At 36.8% G+C, this 20,247-nt stretch overlaps 1 protein-coding gene across 4 annotated transcripts; it reads left to right on the top strand.

Moving 5' to 3' along the window:
* The first annotated feature begins 3,301 nt into the window (after window positions 1–3,301).
* Window positions 3,302–17,164, top strand: LOC132645766 (probable helicase CHR10). 4 transcript variants are annotated; one of them, XM_060362951.1, is made up of 18 exons: window positions 3,302–3,642; window positions 4,253–4,696; window positions 4,789–4,867; window positions 4,965–5,122; window positions 5,328–5,459; window positions 7,249–7,426; window positions 8,564–8,699; window positions 8,873–8,990; window positions 10,180–10,269; window positions 10,509–10,616; window positions 10,702–10,905; window positions 11,618–11,743; window positions 11,814–12,475; window positions 12,735–12,880; window positions 13,829–13,993; window positions 16,283–16,397; window positions 16,520–16,656; window positions 16,747–17,164. In XM_060362951.1, exons 3-17 carry the CDS (start codon window positions 4,789–4,791, stop codon window positions 16,644–16,646), a joined length of 2,544 nt encoding a protein of 847 aa, XP_060218934.1. In that variant the 5' UTR covers window positions 3,302–3,642; window positions 4,253–4,696; the 3' UTR covers window positions 16,647–16,656; window positions 16,747–17,164. The 4 variants fall into 4 exon arrangements, with proteins under 4 accessions (XP_060218934.1, XP_060218935.1, XP_060218937.1 ...); XM_060362952.1 differs by lacking the exon at window positions 4,253–4,696; XM_060362954.1 differs by lacking the exon at window positions 16,520–16,656 and having other exon boundaries at window positions 3,303–3,642; window positions 4,253–4,260.
* The last annotated feature ends 3,083 nt before the right edge of the window (window positions 17,165–20,247 follow it).

A 20,247-nucleotide genomic window follows, 5' to 3' on the forward strand; every position in this document is an offset into this window, starting at 1 on the left:
CTTCTGCTATATTTTCTCTACACTGGTGATTATATGGTGAGCGTATTCGCCATGTATCACTGTATTATGCTCGAACTCCTGATCTTGCTGCCTTAATAAGTATGTCACTTATGAGTGTTGACTTCCTCTAATGCTCGATCCTGAATAATTTTTACTTCGAGTCACTTGGTTAAGTAAGGTTGAATTTTTTTATTGGTCTTATAAAATGACCGTAAAAAAAGAAGCTTAATGTTCATCTTATACCAAACTTCTATTATCTAGACTGTAGAGAATGAAACAACTTTTCTTTGATTAGAATCTTGTAAGTATATTTAATTACAAAATTATGAATTATAACATGGCATTTTTTTTTGTTTTTTTGCAAAAGGTGTTTATTTGGTGAAAGTTTTGTAAAGAAACCTTTCCTTGAAGTTTAAAAATGTTACACTAATTAACTTTTTTGTGCAATAAGATCTTGAATTTTAAGTCCTCTTTGGGACAGAGTAGTAAAGATTCCAGGACAGAATTTGCTTCAACAACTTGAAGAACAATTCTTTAAAGAATTTAAATAACCTTTTCCTTAGTGAAATCTTGTTGAAACATAATTGTTGCAAACAATATTTCAAAAACAGTCTTTAGGGAAAATCAACTTTCTCAAGTGAATGCCACCTCTATTGTAGAAATTGCACGTTTTGCCCTTCAAATGGGCTGATCTTTAATTTTGCCCTTCAAAATCGAACGTATGCCTAGCAGGACATAAGTTCTTTAAGTGCGTGGACATAACTTGTGGAATATTATAAGGAAAAAGGACACACATGGTCATCCGGCCCAAACTATCGACAACCGAATGGCCCAAGAAGCTTAAAAGACATTTTTATCCCTTTTTCAATTAATTTCAACATACGTATAGAAATTATATCATTGTTGTAGAGAAAATCCATCATATGTATAGAAAATGTATCATTGTTGTATAGAATATGTATCTTTACGCTATTTGTTTAGAAAATGTATCATTGTTGTATAATTAATATTTAATAGATGTATAATTAACATATACTTACTAATTATACACATATTATACATGTTTTGGATATTTCTTGAAGGCTCAATCAATGTATACTTACTAATTAAACATGTTTTGGGATATTTTTTGAAGGCTCAATAAGAAATTTTTTCGTCGACCTTTAGTGGCGACTTGTTTGGTCTTCTTGTAGTGAACCTTTAGTGGCAACTTTTTGCTCTTAAAATCGCCACAAAAAAAAAGTCTGATCATTTTGTAATGAACTCTTAGTGGCGACGTTTTGATCTTTTTTTGCCGTGAATGGACTGCTGGGCTAGCACCTGGAAATAGTTTGGGCCGAAAGGCCAAATCGCGGTATTAGGCCCGAACATGGGCCAAACAAATTCCTAATGGCTAGGTAGTGTCCTTTTCCCGTATTATAATGCGAAAAATACAAACTTATGCCCCGCAAAAAGATTGTTTGTTATGAAAGGATAAAACTACCAACACAAAATGGGGGCAAAAGTACTAGACCTGTCAAAATGGGCTAGCCCAGCCCATCCGGGCTAGCACACGCATACTTTCAAATTTGACGGACCAGGGCGGGTTGGCCCATCATTTTGATGGGCCTTAAAACAACCAGCCCACCTTTTAAAAAAAATCATAATTCATTTAAATTAAAAAATGATGACATAAATATTTACAAAACAATATTTATGGCTTCAATTAAAGATTTGGTTGTACGGCTTCAATATAAAATCTCTACCATTCTATGCAAATATCTTGGGTATAACAACATGAGAAAACAATCTTGTTGGACATACAACTTCTGCTAAACTGAATGGCTTTCATCATTAATAACTGATATCCCTCGAATTAAATAGATATATCAATAAATCTATGATGGTTTAAGTAGACTATGAGTTTGGACTCGTTTTGTTATTTTTGTACTCTATTTTCTTTTTATTTATTTTTTATTAACCTTTTTATTTGGCCCGCAGGTATGTCCAATCTAGACATGCTCAAGCCCACAAGCCAACCGGTTTTTTATGGTCGGCTAGAAAGCCTTGTTCTTAAACGGGCTCAAAAAATCTTAACCAACGGGCAATTCACACGATTGGCCCTATCTTGGGGTGGTCTTTAATTTTTGTCCCTCAAATCGCTGGTATTTAATTTTTACCTTTCGGCACTTTAAGTAACAAAAAGTGGCAAAAAATATTCTTGACATTCTGAGTTCGAAAGACAATGTTTTATAGAAACTATGCCTTGTCCAGCATAATTCTGTGGGATAGCTTAATTTCTACAGGGCTATGCCGGACAAGGCAGATTTTCCATGTAGCTTTTCATGAATAGACATAGTTTCTACGAAATCTTGTCTTGCGAAATTGTCCTTTTTTTTTTTTAACTCTTTTGGGGTTCGATTTCAGAGTCTCTGGTTTCGTAGATTAGCGAATAAGCATACTTTGGCTTACAAATTTTCATTAAATGAGAAATAAGAAAAAATAAAATTAAAGACCAGTGATTTGAGGGGGAAAAAAAAAGACTAGCGATTTGAGGGACAAAATTTAAAGACCTATCTATGTGAAGGACCATTCGAGCAAAAACTGTAACCCAACTCTATCAAATCACAGATTGGGCTGGGTGAGCTCAACAATTCAGCCGAATAGGCCTAGCAGATATTGACAACTCTTAAAGCACCAATGACCCACCTTTATTAGGGCATCTCCAAACTTGTGCATCATTTTTTACACTAAAATAGTGAAAATTAACTGCAACTCATTACACTATTTTTTACACCAAAAAAGAATATTATTTTTGTATTCTTCTATCTCTTATATATTATATTATTTTCTTTTATTTAAATTTTATTTTTTTATTTCATAAAATAATTTTTTTTTTCTTTTTTACATATTCATCCCATGTAATTCATATTCCTGTGTTATATAACCATTTAATATAAAATTATTTTATACCATAAATTTTTAAATAATATAAATTTTGTGATGTTTATATTTTTTTATACAATTATAACTTATAATAAAATTAACTTACAATTTTATATAAAAATAATATATACGAAAATTAATTTATAAAAATTACACTCCAAAATTAAGATGTAAAATTAATATTATAAAGATATTACATAAAAAATATTTAGATATATTAGGGGCCTAAATGAAAAAATTAAAATTTATAATATGTTAAATTAAAAACGTTATATAATAATAAAATATTGATGAATAGTAACGGTGTGAATGAATAGTGTAAAAAATGATGCAAGGTTGGAGATGGCCGTTTAGGGGGGGGGGGGGGGGGGTGGGGGAGCGCTATTGATTCCCGTTGAGGGGCATTCTGGTAAATTAATGCTCCCCGCGCACGTCTCCCGGGGTTCGAAAAAATACTACTCGTTTGGCTCTAAAATGGAAAATCAAACGGTAGTTTCCATTTCAGCACCGCCTTTTCCGATTTGCTTTAGAGATTCTTTGATTTGGCGATGAATTACGAGCGGAGATTAATCGCCGCAGCGAAGTTTGTCTACAACGGCGATGATTCAGCGGTCAATACCGTTGACTTGGGAGTGAAAGCGAGTCTTAAACCTCACCAAATAGAAGGAGTGTCATGGCTCATTCGAACATATCTTTTAGGCGTCAACGTCATTCTCGGTATTCTCTTCTTCTACATATTCCTCTCTCCTATACAAACTTATAATTGTTTTCAATTTCTTTGTCTGGTTGTATCAAAATGCCGTTTAATTTTGTGGCCTTAAATTAAATATACGTAGAATGTATCAAAATGCCCTTTAATCTTGTGCTCTGAAACGTGCTATGTGGAAAGTTGGAATGAAAGAGTTGCCAAAAAAGAAAAAAGAGATTCTTTTTGAAACAGACTACAAAGGAAAGTTAGACAAACAAATTGAAACAGAGGGAGTAATTACTTGTATTGCGTTAATTTCGTGGTGTTGCCTCAACAGTGAGGCCATAATTTAACTTTAAGATGATTTTTACTACTTCTCTCGAATTGGATTGCTCTGTTTTACACTGCTACTATATTGAATAAATTTAAATTATAGTATTTGGATTTATAGAGTAGTAGAGCTTTTTATGTATGCTCCAAAGATATAAAATTTGATTTCAGAAAAGAAAAGGTCTGAAATAACACTGAATATATGAGTTGAATTTGCCATGTTCCTGGGATGGAGGGAGTATTTATTTCTAGAATTGGTTGTGCTAATCTGACATGACTACTGATGTTTTCATTTTATTCTTTTTACAGGGGATGAGGTATACACATTTGGATATACACAATTGTGCTCAACATTTAACAAGTTCCTTTTTTAGAACTTGCTATAAGTTTTCTATTTCTGGAGTTTTTATGGATCAGATCAGAATTCTGTGCAGCAAGTAGTTAAATTTGTTTTAGTAAATTGGATTAGGCTGTAATTAATGGCTTAATTTGTCACCCAAGTTTTGAGTTCTCCTTTATTTGTCTTCTTGATATGATCTTCCTTTTGGATACTCTGAGTTCTGGCTGTGTCCACGGGTGCTTGTTAGACAAAGATTTAAATCCGTAAGAGAACTTCATGTTGATTGGAAGATTTTGGAGCCTTGACTAAACGAAACATAGGTGAAAACTAAGTGGTCTCTGCTAGGCAGAAATCTTTTGCTTACTTGAATCTCCTTCCTCAAGCTTATCTAGGTTGGGCAGTATCTCTAACTGGTAATACAATAAATAGTGATTTGTTAAGTAGCGAATTTGTAGTTAAGGGATAGTGTCTTGATTTCTCTTTGGTATGAATTGTTTATTGGCAGATGGGGTTGGGGAAGACTTTGCAAGCTATATCTTTGCTGAGCTATCTGAAAGTCTATCTAAAGACCCCTGGACCATTCTGTGAGTAGGAAGAATTGTCATTTGATCTAATAAGAGATAGTAGCCTAGACACATCTTAGGTTAACAATCTATGCTTAGCTCTTGCAAAATGTTGCAGTGGTACTCTGTCCTCTTAGTGTGACGGATGGTTGGATGTCTGAAATGGCCAATTTCGCCCCAAAATTGAGAGTGCTATCCTATACTGGAGAAAAGGAGCATCGATGCAACTTACGTAAGAAGATGTATGAGCATGTGAACAAGCAGGCGTTTTCTGATGTAAGTATTGGATTGCGTGGCACTTCACGTTGCTAACGTGTGTCTCTACGGACTATCAAATTTAATTTTAAGTTGGTTCTTATACATTTATATAAGCTCTATATGGACATTGAAAGGCATCGCTGGGGCTTTACAAGTTATTTACTCTTCAAGAACTCTCATTTTTTATTATTTATGTTACCGTGAATTTCCTCATTTCTTACAGGCAAAAGCACTACCTTTTGATGTGCTGTTGACTACTTACGACATACTATTACTTGATGAAGATTTTCTATCCCAAGTTCCCTGGCGTTATGCAATAATTGACGAAGCACAGAGGCTCAAGAATCCATCTAGTGTATGTCTGAAATTCTTTTTTTTTTTCTTCCACATAACTTGAGATATCACAACTGATCTTGGGGTTTACTGTATGATTCATTTAATTAAAGATCTTTCTTGTTCTTTTACTAGCCTTCCCCCGCTTGAACTCAAGTGAGAAACTCATTCGCTTATATGTCTATTTTGCCTTGAAATGCTATTCCATACATCTAATTCGGAAACCTCCTATAACCGGATTTCCTCATTACTGATGATGAAATGAACCTCTAACTCAACCCCAGAAGCTAGCTCAAGAGGTGAGGATCTCCAAAAACGACATAGGGAGACACTTAACAACCTTCATCCTTTACCATGCCCGGCCTTCACCCTTCACCTAAAAAGAAAACAATAAGAACGCGTGGTATACGTGACTATTGGCATGAAAATGTTCAAATCGAGCTGAATGATTATTAAAGATTCATATTGCTGACTCCATCCAGTATGAGATTGATGCTAGCTGCTGTTGTATGTACAATCTTCAAAAAGTGGTATAAGATACAATATTGACAACTTATGCAGTTATGATGTGTGGTCAATGTGAATAAAGTTAATCCTATAGATTACCTTAAATTTTGTACTAATTAAGTGCAGAACGAACTGGGATTTACCTAGCATTCTAGTAGGATGTGATAGTGTCCTGCAACTTTACCACATTTCTGTATAAATATGATTATTATAGCGGATATGTATGGGTAAGGATTATCTGTTCCACGGATGAATAATTTTTAGCAAATTTGGCTTACATATTATAATGTATCCCTTAAGGGGAAACATAATATCAGTCTTTTTCTGAACTTTCCAGTCCTTGACCGGAGCTATCTTCCTCTTGATGGGTAATCTGATGATACATCTTCAATATCATCATTACTTTGAAAATAAAGTTCTTCCTCCAGCTTTCATTGATGCCCTGAATTTTTTTTTAATTATATTATTCCTTTTGTAGATTTTAATATCATGTAAAATGCAATTTTGAATCTGTAGTAGTATGTTGGAATGATGTGTCATTAATAAAGAGAATTTTTTTACTTGAGCCGAGGGTCCATCGGAAATAGCCTCTCTACCTCCCAAGGTAGGGGTAAGGTATGCGTACACACTACACACTACCCTCCTTATACCCCACTTGTGGTTACACTAGGTATGTTGTTGTTGATGTACTAAAAGGGTAAGTTTGAGAATTCAAAAGTTGTGATGGAGGATGTCAATGTTGTGGTGGAAGTTTGAGTTGAAAGCCATTTTCATATTAAAAGACACTGAAATACCCTCAGGGGTTGGCCTGGTGGTAATTGGCTTGAGCCTTGGGGTGCTCCCTTTCAAGGTCTCAAGTTCGAAACCCACTGGGTGCAAACAATTTCTGAGAGCCATCGGACTGGGGTAAAACCCTGAATTACCCGTGGTGCACTTGCGGGAAACTCCTTGCCGAGGGCCTGTGCACCCCCGGGATTAGTCGGGGCTCAAAGAGACCCGGACACCCGGTGCTTAATCAAAAAAAAAAAAAAAAGAAAAGAAAAAAAAAGAACACTGAAATACAATTGCCCTCGAGTGCCCTTTAGACTCCAACTAGTCAATGGAGGAAAAAAAGGTGAAAAAGGGGACGTCTATTTCTTAATGTTCTGGAGCAATTCTAAAATGTTGTTAAACTTTTGGTTGGAGGGGGGTAATGGGACTCAGCATTGACTTTCAACCGATACTGATATGCTGTTTTGGAAGTTCTTCTTACGACCCTATAACGCACAAATCTTTGTTTGGCTGAGTGTTTGAAATCTTTACAGGTCCTGTATAACGTGCTCAAAGAGCATTTTGTTATGCCAAGGAAATTGTTAATGACTGGCACTCCCATACAAAACAACCTTTCAGAGCTTTGGGCTCTATTGCACTTCAGTATGCCTTCAGTTTTTGGAACGCTGGAGCAGTTCCTCTCTTCATTCAAGGAAGCTGGAGATCCTTCATGTAATACTTACACTTGTCATGAGTCATTAGCTTGCCTGTTTTCTTTAAAGATGACCACAGAAATTTTGGACAGTGTTTATTTTCTTTCTGAAGTTTTTAGGCAACTTGATGATTCTGGGCTAGTTGGGGCAGTTTTGCTGTGGCTTATCTTCTTTTTATATGTATATTGAGAATTTGCTGTGTTTTTGTAGTTCTGTTACTTTATGTATTTTATAGCATTTAGAGAACAATCTACAACCAGTATACTTTGGTCTGTCAATGATCTCTGATCTTTGTTCTGATATATGTCGTGCTTTAGGGACTGATAGAATAGAAAATTCCTGCTTAGTGGCTAATATCATGTGTGATTTTTCGCTTTTAACTGCTGATAGTGACCACTATCTTAGCTGCCCACTGTCTTTCTCTGCAAAATGGATGTGTGCAGGATATTAACCGTTTTCCTGCTCAAAATAAATGTTTTTCAAACTGTTGATTGAACATGGTGCATTCTGGAATCATCTGAAAATTTCAGACCCTTACAACATGCCAAAGCCTCCTCTCTTCTCTGTACATATTTATCTAACAATTTGTTATGCTTACTGGAAAAGAGGAGGCTATGAATTGGGTGGCAGTGGTTGGGAAGAAGAGAAACATGCTAGTAACAAGCTTCCAATGACTGAGTCAGAACAGCATTCATTTTTTTTTATTTATGAGAAAAGAGTACTTTATTGTTCTTTATTTTTCTCCACACCCACGAAAACAGCCCATGGCTCTTTTAAGGAATTTGTTTGTCCAGTTCTATGTTTTTCCGGTTAACGGGAGCATTGCTCCTGTAACTCTTTTGTAACATACTGTAAGTTGGGTTATTGGGACAGACACTGGTCTCTTCTATTTTTTTATAAATCAAAGTTTTTCAACTGTGAATTTAGTCTAGAGGCGAAGAAATGATATTGTGAAAATTCAGAGTGATTCTTCAATATGAAGATGCTACTGTATGCTGCCTTAGTTCTTGAGTGGGACTTCAGATTTCACTTAACAAGATTGCATTGAATTAAATAGGAGGATCTCTTTAATTCCCGAATGACATGGCCATATCAATTCACCGAAGAGCAATATGACACACTCCGATTCTTACTCTAATATGGCTCTGCTGAGCAGGCCCTGATGCAGACAAAGCTAAGGAACAATTCAAAATTTTGAAATATGTGATAGGAGCATTTATGCTCCGAAGAACTAAATCTCAGCTTATCGAGTTGGGGACTCTTGTGCTGCCACCTCTTACTGAGATTACTGTGTAAGTTCATCTTTCTCATGATCACTCATTTGACAAATGATATATGATTGCTGAAGTTTCACTAGAGCTGGTAGAGGATATATCCAATCTTTATATGGTTGACAATAGTGTGTGATGTGGTTTCCTTGGACTTGTGTGTAGCGTTGCTAATATGCCAGTAATTTTGGTTCTAGGATGGCACCTTTGGTTGCCCTGCAAAAGAAGGTGTATATGTCCATATTAAGGAAGGAGCTGACTCAGCTGCTAGCACTTGCTTCTGGAGCATCCAATACTCGGTCATTACAGAATATGGTATATACCTATCTTTTTGGCAAGGAGTTTCTCATTTTGGGTTTGGTGGCTTCCAGGTTGATGAGTTTAACTTGTTCTTCCATGTGCATCTGGTGGGTGAATCTCGAATGAACTTGTTGTATCAATAAAGTGCAACAAAAGTTTTCTTATTACGCATTTTGAGTGGCTGTAGAAAGCTTCTGAAGGTTATGAGTACTGTTTAATTAGCTAACTTGACGTTTGACAGATACTTTACATTAAGGTGGTGGTTTCTAGTTTACTACATCCTGAGCAGTTAGAGAAGCTATAGAGCTTCTTTTTTAGGTGACTATATGCCAGATTTTTCCCAGGATTATCAGCAGGTAAATAATTGAAGCTGAGTTGCGAAATGGAGGTAAGAATTGAGCTATAAATCTTGGTTCTGGCTAATAGGACGTACTGTTAGTAAACCATCTACAAGTAATGCATATGGAACAGTTACATGTGGCGATTTTTTTAGAGTAACTAGTCATACTTTAAAGTTGATGATATGTTACTTGTAAAGAATTGGGTTATAGTCGTGATATGTTACTTGTAAAGAATTGGGTTATGCTCGTGTAAAATATTTAGTTTTTAGGAGTAGTTTTACAGCCTCCTTAATTAAAATGTGAATCTTAGTTGATACTTGGATCTGAAAGTGCAGAAACACCAGCCTGAAAAGGCAGCAAATAGAGACTGAAAATTGTCGTGTAATTATGTACTGACTGTATGTACTAATATTTGTAATTCGACTGTAAGGTTTCTGCTTCATGACTGTAAGACAAGTTACTATGACATAATTGACTGATTATACCTTATAGTCAGTGAGGTAACTTACATAGTGGTATCGGTGTTTTACGAGTTAGCATTTTTACAGTTTGATGCTTGGAGTTTTTGTTATCTGATGGAAGTAAGAGCAGATGCTTGTTGGGACATATTCTTGCATATTGGGAGAGGTTTATTGGCATTCTTGTTTAATATACTCACAACCTTTATAAGTTGAATTTGCATCCAATGAGATCCCACCAAGTATCTTTTCTGTGGTTCAGCATCTCCACTTCATTTTGTCATAAATATAAAGCTTAGCTGTTTTAGCCTTTAAAGGGTGAGAAAAATGCTTTGGAACTGAAGATCTATTTGTTGGAGCTCAGCTTGTGTCTTCCCTAAAACTAACCTGCAGACTCGCTTCCAGGTAATTCAACTACGAAAAGCATGTAGTCATCCTTACCTTTTTGCCGGTATAGAACCGGAACCATATGAAGAGGGAGAACACCTAGTTCAGGTACTGTATCTGTTGCTGCTGATTGCCATTGTTCTTAATTTTGTGTTTGTAGATTTCACTCTGGATATGCACCTTATATAATTGCGATCTACCTGGCAGTTACTTAGTTAAGAGTATGTAGCTGGTAGTTATTTTTAGCATTAAAAGATCATGCTGCATTCTTTTGTATTTATTATTTTAATGTCCCATCGCAAAAAAAGTATGGAATTCTTATCTTCTCACCTGATACTACTGCTCAGGCTAGCGGCAAACTGCTAATTTTAGATCATCTTCTTCAAAAATTTCATGCATATGGGCATAGGGTTCTTCTTTTTGCTCAGATGACTCAAACACTTGATATATTGCAGGTAAATGTTTGTAATCTGGTATCTTTCACAAAAAATATACTAGAAATGTTTGAACTGTTTCTTCTTCCTTGTTAATCTTATGCAGGATTATCTGGAATTGAGGAAATATTCTTATGAGCGTCTTGATGGTTCAATTCGTGCGGAAGAGCGGTTCGCTGCAATCAGGAGCTTCAGTCACCAGTCAGTCAATAAAAGATCAAAGTCTGAAGCCGAACAAAATGCAGCATTTGTTTTCTTGATTTCAACAAGAGCTGGTGGAGTTGGATTGAATCTTGTGGCTGCTGATACAGTGAGTGCCAATTGCTAGCATAACTTCTATTATCAAATGGTTTAAGGTTATATGCTTGGGTTAATCAACATATTGTGCAAGTATTTTTTTCCGAATATATATTGTACAAGTACTTTTTTCCCGAATATATATCGTACAAGTAAGCAGTGCTCGTTTCATCAACTTTTTCTCCTCTTGAGATATGGAAAAAGGTGAATGGACAATTGGATTATACCCGAAAGTGAAGTTGTAATGCACGAGTAGAACATCTGAACTGTTCAAATTCAAGCTTAGACTGGTTCGACGCTTGATCTCAAATTTGTTAAAGAATATTATCCTCATTCATGGATATTGATGCGCTTCTCTTTTCCTAATCATTATCATTGTGACGTTTAGCTTATGAGTTATACCATCAAGGAAAAAGTGCTGATAGCTCGTATTTGCTGACAACATGTATCACAGTGATGCCAATCGATACTAACTGGGTGATAGTTGGAGCATATATTAGGAAGTCATAGTTTAACTGGACCTGCCGATGCTTAATGATGCAATTCTTGCAAGTTAATTGAATAATGTACTTTAGTTCTTCTTTTAAGTTTGATTTCAAGTGCAGAAAAATAATCATTGCTGTTTCTTTTGGCCACTGCAGAGTGGTCTTACTAACATCTGGACCCGTCTTACCCTTATTGGACATCCATTTCTTTCATCTCCTTGACAATTTGTGGTGGTGTAGGTCATATTTTATGAGCAAGATTGGAATCCCCAGGTAGACAAGCAGGCCTTGCAGCGTGCTCACCGAATTGGTCAAACAAACCACGTGTTATCGATAAATTTAGTCACAGAGCAGACAGTTGAGGAGGTGAGAAGAAGATTGAGATTTTACTTCAAAGTTGATATTTAGTTCCTAAAGGAAGGTTCTGACTGTGCAGGTCATCATGCGTAGAGCTCAACGGAAGTTACAGCTTAGCTACAACATTGTAGGAGATGATGTCTTGGAACAGGAAGGGAAAGAGATGGCAGGAGCTGAAGCTAGTGACTTGCGATCTGTTATACTTGGCTTGCATATGCTAGATCCTGAAGAGGTAACCAATGAAGAATCAGATCAACTTGATAGTACTGAATTGACTGCAATGGTAGAAACAATTATTGCATTTCGCAATAAAGAGCGTTCAGTCAAAGATAACAAGTTGGAGGTTAAGCCAGTTAACTTGTTAAGTGAGTTCAATGTTGTTATGAAAAGGGGTCCAGAGTCCGTTAAGCTTGATCAAGTTCTTGATGAAGCTTCATATCTCGAGTGGGTTAAGAAATTCAAGGAGGCAGCACAAACCAACCAAAATACAATTTTCGAGCTGGGAGATAGGAGAAGCTTGCCTGAAGAAAAGCATCTAAAAGCTGAAGCTGCAAAGAGAAAGGCAGAGGAGGAGAAATTTTCAAAATGGGAAGCTCTTGGATACCACTCATTATCGGTCAAAGATCCTATATCAGCTCCGGATACTGATATCTCCTCCGATTCTGGAGCTGTTCACTTTGTTTACGGGGACTGCACCCGTCCTTCTAAAGTGTCTCCATCAGAGCCAACCATTATATTCAGGTGTATATGAAACATTTATCTTTTCTAGTCAAGGTTGTGATGCTTATAGCAGCTTCTATAGAAAGTATTTTGACTGCTGGTTTAACTGCACGATTTTATTTTAAGCTTTCATTGTTGGGTTGGAGATGTTTATGAGTACTTAAATTATTAATTTGGAGATAAACAGAGGACACTTGCATTTGATAATTGCTTAAAAGCACCCAAGCTTGGCAAAAATTCATCTATACTGCATGTTCTGATTCCTTATCAATTTTGGCAGCTGTGTTGATACATCAGGAAACTGGGGCCATGGGGGTTTGTTTGATGCATTGGCAAGACTGTCAACTAGTGTACCCGCTGCATATGAGCGAGCTTCTGAATTTGGTGATCTTCATCTAGGCGATCTCCATCTTATAGAGATAACAGGTAAATTTGGGGCTTTTACTAGTCAAGATCATGTGCTTGTTTTCTGTGACATGACTACCACTGTTGTTCAAGGTTCTTAACTTGCCCTATGCTTGTCAGTTCTCTATGCTAATTAAGGAACTCATTGAGTTGTGTTATTCAGGGGTACTTTGATACTTATGAGAGAAGAGGTGCATGTGCGCATGCATTTCTTCCACCTTAATTACCTTTAGATTAGTTCTCTTTAGACGAATGTTTCCTTTCTATGATGTTTATTATCATTTTGCACACATAAGTTTGCTTCTCAGCTAGTTGATTACCTCCTCGTGCATTTATAGTTGAGTCAGCCATGGTAATTAATTTGAAATCATGGGACGTTTGTTTAACTCAGCATATCTTGACTTGCCATTAGGAGTCTTTGTAAGTATATAAAATGTTATGGTAGTAGATATGCACACTACATTGATAGAAAAGCTTGAGGGTTCACACTAGTGTAAGTGGAAGTTAAGAAAAAAATAGAAATCTAAATCGGCGGAGAACAAAAATAAATGATAGATTCCACACGGGCTTCCGTTGATTTTGGAGTCTTTGTAAGTATATAAAATGTTATGGTAGTAGATATGCACACTACATTGATAGAAAAGCTTGAGGGTTCACACTAGTTTAAGTGGAAGTTAAGAAAAAAATAGAAATCTAAATCGGCGGAGAACAAAAAGAAATGATAGATTCCACACGGGCTTCCGTTAATTGGTGGCTTCCATGACCTTCAGTACACCTAATGTAAGCTACTGCTGAATTTTTTAAAATGAGAAAGAATATTGCTCAAAATGTACTCGTTCTGTAGTTACCTTTCCTTTTCTGTACTCTCCTCCCCCTGGTCACTTAATCCTGTCAAATTTCTTTTATTGGTCTTATGCTTTGCTTTAATTAATTCTCTTGCTAAATCTCCGCACAATCATTGTGATGTAGAGGATGTCGCTAATGGCAGTGATTCACCTCATGCTCCTCAATGGGTAGCTTTAGCTGCTGTGCAGTCATACAACCCTAGGCGCAAAGTCCCACGTGGCAGTATCTCCATCCCTGACTTGGAGAGATGTCTGTCAAAAGCATCGTATTCAGCTGCTCAGAAGTCTGGTATTTCCAATGTCCATGCTTCTAGAAACATTTCTTCTGCTTTACTTGTGGTTTGAGTTCTCTATGGTTTTGTTTGGTCTGCATTTGAGTTCCTAATTTCAATTTTGTCTTTGATAACTGAGTGGAACTTAGTGGAGAATGGGCCTGCCCGTCTACCCTTCTCCACTTACATACCAAACTTTTGTCTATGGCATGGTTGAAACTCACGATGTGCGCCTAACCCAAACATCACGCGCTCTTACTGCTAGACCAAAGCCCAACCTGAGCCTTAGGAGTACAGTATAACGACAGGTTGAATGGGGGATGTGCTATGGGATGGGTGCCTCAAAAAGAAAGAAGATTTCTTATTTTTTTCCTTTGGAATTTGGTGGTTCACAATGCTTCGACGCTTCCCATGATGCGACGGGATGCGCTTCTCCTAATTCCACAAGGTTGCGACAGAGCTTAACGTAAGTCTCGGTTTAGAATGACAATGATTTACGTTCACATGGCACACGATTCCATTAACTTATACTTGAGATCACGATGGAGGACCTAACGTACGATCATTGGCTATGACCCAGCCACATTTGCATTGTGCAATGATGAGAAAACTTTGCTGATCTCTTAGATACAGTATAGTATCGATCAGTGTGATCTCCTCTGGTACATACTAGCATATATTGATCAATCAACTAAGCCTCAATCCCAAATTAATCGGGGCCATGAATTCTCCAAATCCATGTCATGTACATTTCATGCCAATAAGGCAATAATAACTAACTTGTCATGCCAGACAGATAGTTGGTGATATACCTTCTGATGTTGAGATGGATAGAACTAACGGAAGAGAAATACCAGCAGGAGGTAGTTTAAATACTAAAATTGCATTTGTTATTCAAAATTAAGTGAAATAAGCGGCAAAAATTGAGTATCTTTTGGAGACAGGTTCCAAGCTGATATCGATTTCAGTGTTTCTAAGTACAAGAATAGAGAACAAATGCAACAAGTGTTCCTAGAAGAGAGCAAATGAAAATCAAGAACACAAAGCTAATCTGTTTCCTCCTCGTTGGAACCGTGAAACAAGGAATATATATGTAATTTAAGTCTCAGAACATTATTTTTCTACTATTAAGTATTACGTTTCAAGCATACTAGTAAAATTGAATAATAAGTAGTGGGACTATATGAATAGCAACCAACTTGTATGTGTGTGTGTGTGTGTGTATATATATATATATATATATATATATATATATATATATATATAAAGAGTATATTTTGGTAATGGCTGTAACAGCTTTAGTTACAGCGAATTGTAGTAATATACACGTTCGGAAGAATTTTAACTGAAATACAAAGTTACATGTTTTCACTCGTATAATTGATGATTCAAGGTGATCTTTTCTATAATATTATTGGTTGCGACTAATTCCGTTCAATTCTTTTGTCAAATTTAAAATTTTCTGAGTTGTTTGATTCAATTCTGATGGGTACATTTTAAGAGATTTTTCTGTCATTCATTTTGACGAAGAAAAACTTACATTTTAGATTCCTTCTGTAGAATAACTGTTTGTGGTTATTCATGTTCGACTCCACTGGGAAAATTGGCCGAGATGACACTATAAATTAGAAAAGCTAAACATGACTAGCATCTTAATTGTTAGAATAACAAGAGACTAAATATGCGTTTGGACAATATTTTAGTTGAAGTCGAAAAAAGAGTATTTTAAATCGAAGTTGGAAAAACAATGTGGAAGTTGAAGTTGTTAGGACATGAACTTCACTTGCAAAAGTTGCTTGTGAATGTTGGAAATTTGTGACTGGAATTTGAAGAATTTTCTTGAAATACACCTTCAAATGCACTGATTCAGAATCTCTGTGGATAGAGTTACCTGGTATCTGTGGTGGTGGGAGATAACAGGTGCTGCGTAGAATTAGTCAAGGTGCGCGCAAGTTGGCCTTGACACCACGGTAATAAAAAAATGCTCATCATGATGAGCTATGTTGTCCCTAGTCAGGAATTTTCTGGGATGTGGCGCGCACATGCGCTGATATGGCAGGTAGGTCTGAGGCTATTAGTAAAAATAAGTAGTACAAGAAATTTCTGTAATTTTTTCAATATTTACCAGTTTATTATACTGCCAAAAGCATTTGTTCAAAAGTTTGCTTGGCTATAACAAGGTGCATACCCAGCTATTATCATGTTTACAGTTGGAAGCATTGCTCAAATATCCTCATTGATGGCGACTTTTTTTTATTCCACTGCAATATCCTAACCGTTTATTTTATGCTTTTTGATATTTCAAGCATCAATCCACATGCCAAGAATCGGTTATCAGGATGGTTCTGATAGGTCAGAATGGTATACAATTGAACGTCTGCTGCGGAAGTACGCTGCTCTCCACGGCATAAATATTTTTGTGTAAGTTCCTCTATTGTTTGTGTTACAATTTTAATCCCGTTTGTATGTGTGCATGTATGCTTCAAAAGTTGGTGGTGGTATTAGATTTTGTAATATTGATACCTTTGGATGTTTGTGTCTAGCATGCACATAATAGGGCATGCCTTTGCAGTTTACCTCTTCTCTAAAGGGGAAAGAGCAGCCAAAATCCAGCCTTTGCAGTTTACCTCTTCTCTACAGGGGAAAAAGCAGCCAAAATCCGTTTTCTGAGTTGGTTCAAGTGAAATATTAACTACTGCCACTCTAAAACAAGAACAAGCCCTCGTTTTAAGATTCCATAAGCATAATTCCTTATATTTCACGTGTTCAGGTATTATTTCCGACGTTCAGCACAGAGCTAAGAGATGAATACCTCGGTGTTCCATCAGCAATTGGACAACATCAGGGAACAGTCCCGTAAGTGCAGATTTTGACCTTATGCAGCATGAAGTTGATCAGTCTGGAACATTCTAGATGTCCAAATGGAGAATACCTGTCTCCCTTTGGTCAAGATGTAAGGTAAGCAAGCCAATTTGATGTAGAAACCTCCTTCGTGGAGGTTTATGTTTTCTCAGGCTGTTAGTTATGGTCAAAGCAAATGCCTATACAAGCTAATCCATGGTTCGGTAGCTAGAAGTTGTTTGTACAAAACACTCGTACTGGGTACTTTGTAAATATTTGCACCTTATCACTTAACTATGCTAAATGAATGTGCTTTGGCGTAAACAACTAGTGTGAATTAGTGATGAGTTAAGATATTTCATAGTTTTGATGATTTGACAAATACGCCAAGGATCAGGTCCTTGATCAGGTCCCCTGGGTATTGGGTACTGTACGAAACATGACAGCTGTAAAGTTGTGTGCACTGTTCCGATTGGCAGAACTGCAGTAGCACAGGTGCAGCATGCTGGAGGTCAAGCCTGTAGCTAAAGGCCAATATAAAAAGATGAAAGGTCCCTATTCATGGTCACATGCTCCCTAATATATATACAACATGTTGCTAGGTTAAAGATCAACACTTGCAACTCTGAAAATTATATTTTTCTCAAGTGCATCCGCCACCCCCCTCAAGGTGCTCGCAAGAACAAAGCCTCAACAAGCCAAAGGACCAGATCCCTGAACTGAAGATGCTTCAAGTTCTTAAGTTGTTGAGTCTTTGTTCCTTTGTTCTATAAATTGTAAACCTACTCTTCTCTTTTAAGAAGCTGTTTGTAGGTGCTTGAATTCTCAAGAGTTGCTTGTAAGAAGTTTATCTTCACAAGCTTTTGAGTGGTGCATTAGGCTAGAGTTAGTCTAGGTGTATTAGTTTGAATTCTCAGAAGTTGTTTGTAGGCTGTTGCTAACGTCCAAATCCACCCTATTAATTAGAATGGGCACGGTCGTATGCAAATATAATTTACCCAACTATGAGTCGGGGTCGAATCCCACAGAGAACAATATGTAGGTGATTTAAGCAGATTAGGAATTATCACTAACAATAGCTATGCCCGAACGCATCAATGGTTGTTTTTGATAAGGTTTTTATAAAATATGGAAATATAAATTCTAATCTACAAAGCAAGTAAATTGATCAATGGCAACAAGAATGGAAGAAGGGAAACTACTTCTCAAGTAACGATCCAATCTATTTCACGAATTGTAAATAATAGCAAGTTTATGTTATTTAGCCTCGGATAATGACTCTAAATTAACTTCTTCCGAAGATTAACTAGACTACCCAATTGAAGATCCCTCAAGCAATTAGGAGCATTAAGAACACCCGAATATGGCTACAAGTGGTATTGCCTATTCCTAGGTCAACTTCCATTAGATGAGGGTTAACGCCCCAAATTCATGTTAATTATTCTATCCCAACTCCGTTCTTCCTCTTCCGAGTTTCAAACAAAGTAAATGGGCGAGTTCAAAGGTTAGCTAATCCAATGAAAACATTCAAGAACAAGAATAATTAAAATAGCAAAAACTTACTTGATTAAGAACAATGCAAATGAATAAATAAGCACAACAAGAGTATCAATCTTAATTGTCACCAAGAGATTTCCATCAACAAGGATTAAAAAGAAGAGAGAACATTTTTGTAGGAACCCTAGCCTCCAACTTGTGGGAGCTGCCAAAGATAATCTGATATTTTGCCCTAGTTTTCTATTTATATGAACTGGGATGGAAGGCATCGTCAAAATCCGAGTTCTGGTCGAAAACGCTGAAAAATCCTTCAATGCGATCGCGCCACGTCACTGCCCGATCGCGTGTAATTGCTTCGTTTACGAATCGCGAACGCGCGAAGAGGAACCGCGATCGCGCAGGGTCACAGACGCGCGTGACCGCGACCGCGTGAACTAACTGCGCGTTCGCGCAGTGTCACGGACGCGCGTCACCGCGAGCGCGTGATCTTGCCGCGCGATCGCGAAGAGCAATATTTCGCGAAAATTTCCAGAACTTCCAGTTATCCCCAGTTTTGCAACTTTTTTGCTTGTTTTCCACACTTAGGCTCTAGGGACCTCGTATAACCTGAAACATGACAAAAACCACGTAAAATAATACAGACTTGCTTAAAAACAAGTAAAACTTATAGTTAAAAAGCATCGATTATGGTGTAAATTCACGCCACATCAACACCCCCAACTTAAAGTATTTGCTTGTCCTCAAGCAAGCCATACAAACCACGACTCAATCTAATACCTAGATATCATAGAATAACAATGTCTATATTGGTTTTGACTCTGAACTACCGGCATGCATGTTTTTCTTCCAAGGACCACCCTAATTTCTGTTTTAAAGCAACATACACAACTCAAGAACACTACGACTAACCATGAAGCTTCAATGAATGACATCATATTATCGAACATATTATGGTGCACACAAACGCTACTTTAGGCGGTCACTTTATTTTGTTCAATTTTCATCCTTATGCCCTCACATAGACCAAAGAATGTCCCAACACACATATATACGACAAGAATGGGACGAAGACGAAAGAGAAGAGAAAAACACTCACACTCACAAAGAAAATTCATATTTACACATGCAAATACCATAGGCTTGCCCTTATTTTCTATGTTCTCATCCTAGGATTGTTCGGTTGTGATCTCATTAGGACTTGTTTCGGCTTGTAATGTAGGTTTAGGGACGGGTCGGATACTTTTTGGATATTAGTGACTCACCCTCCTTGAACACTACAACATCTTTTCACCTTAGTTCGCCTCTTTTCTTTCCACCCCTTTATTTTCTTTCAGTTTTCAACCTCGATGTGGTTTTACTTCTAACCAACCTAGAATTCTTTTTGCGTTACAGTTTTCTGATATTTTTTTTTTTTTTTTTTTTTATATATATATATATGCAGCTACCACATCGAATCTTCACTAGCAAACTCCACCACCCCCAACTTATGTTTTGAACATGTACTCCACATTTAATTCACCTCCAACTTAGACATTTTGCCTCATCTAATTAATAGCATCAAGGAGGGAACGGGTGTGAAGATGAATTAATTTCACAAAGGGTAAGGTTTCATAATTGGCTAGCCAAGAAAAAGGTCAAAAAGGCTCAAAAGGGGAAACTAGGGGTATTTTCAGCTTTTGGAGAGGCTTATTTAGGCACAGTGACTTATTTACCCAAAGAAAGCCTAAGATCATTTCACAACCAAACTAACTTTCGTATTTCAAACAAGACCAACCGGGCAAGTTCTAGATTATACATGCATAAACAGAATCAAACTAACACTTCACACACACATCGGCATAAGGACAATAATTTTTACACTTGTGACCTCCTAAGTAGTAATTCATCACACACAACACCCCAATAATCACAATGTCATATAAAGAATCAATCA

Source organism: Lycium barbarum, chromosome 6 (genome assembly GCF_019175385.1).
Source record: "Lycium barbarum isolate Lr01 chromosome 6, ASM1917538v2, whole genome shotgun sequence".
NCBI classification, from domain to species: domain Eukaryota; kingdom Viridiplantae; phylum Streptophyta; class Magnoliopsida; order Solanales; family Solanaceae; genus Lycium; species Lycium barbarum.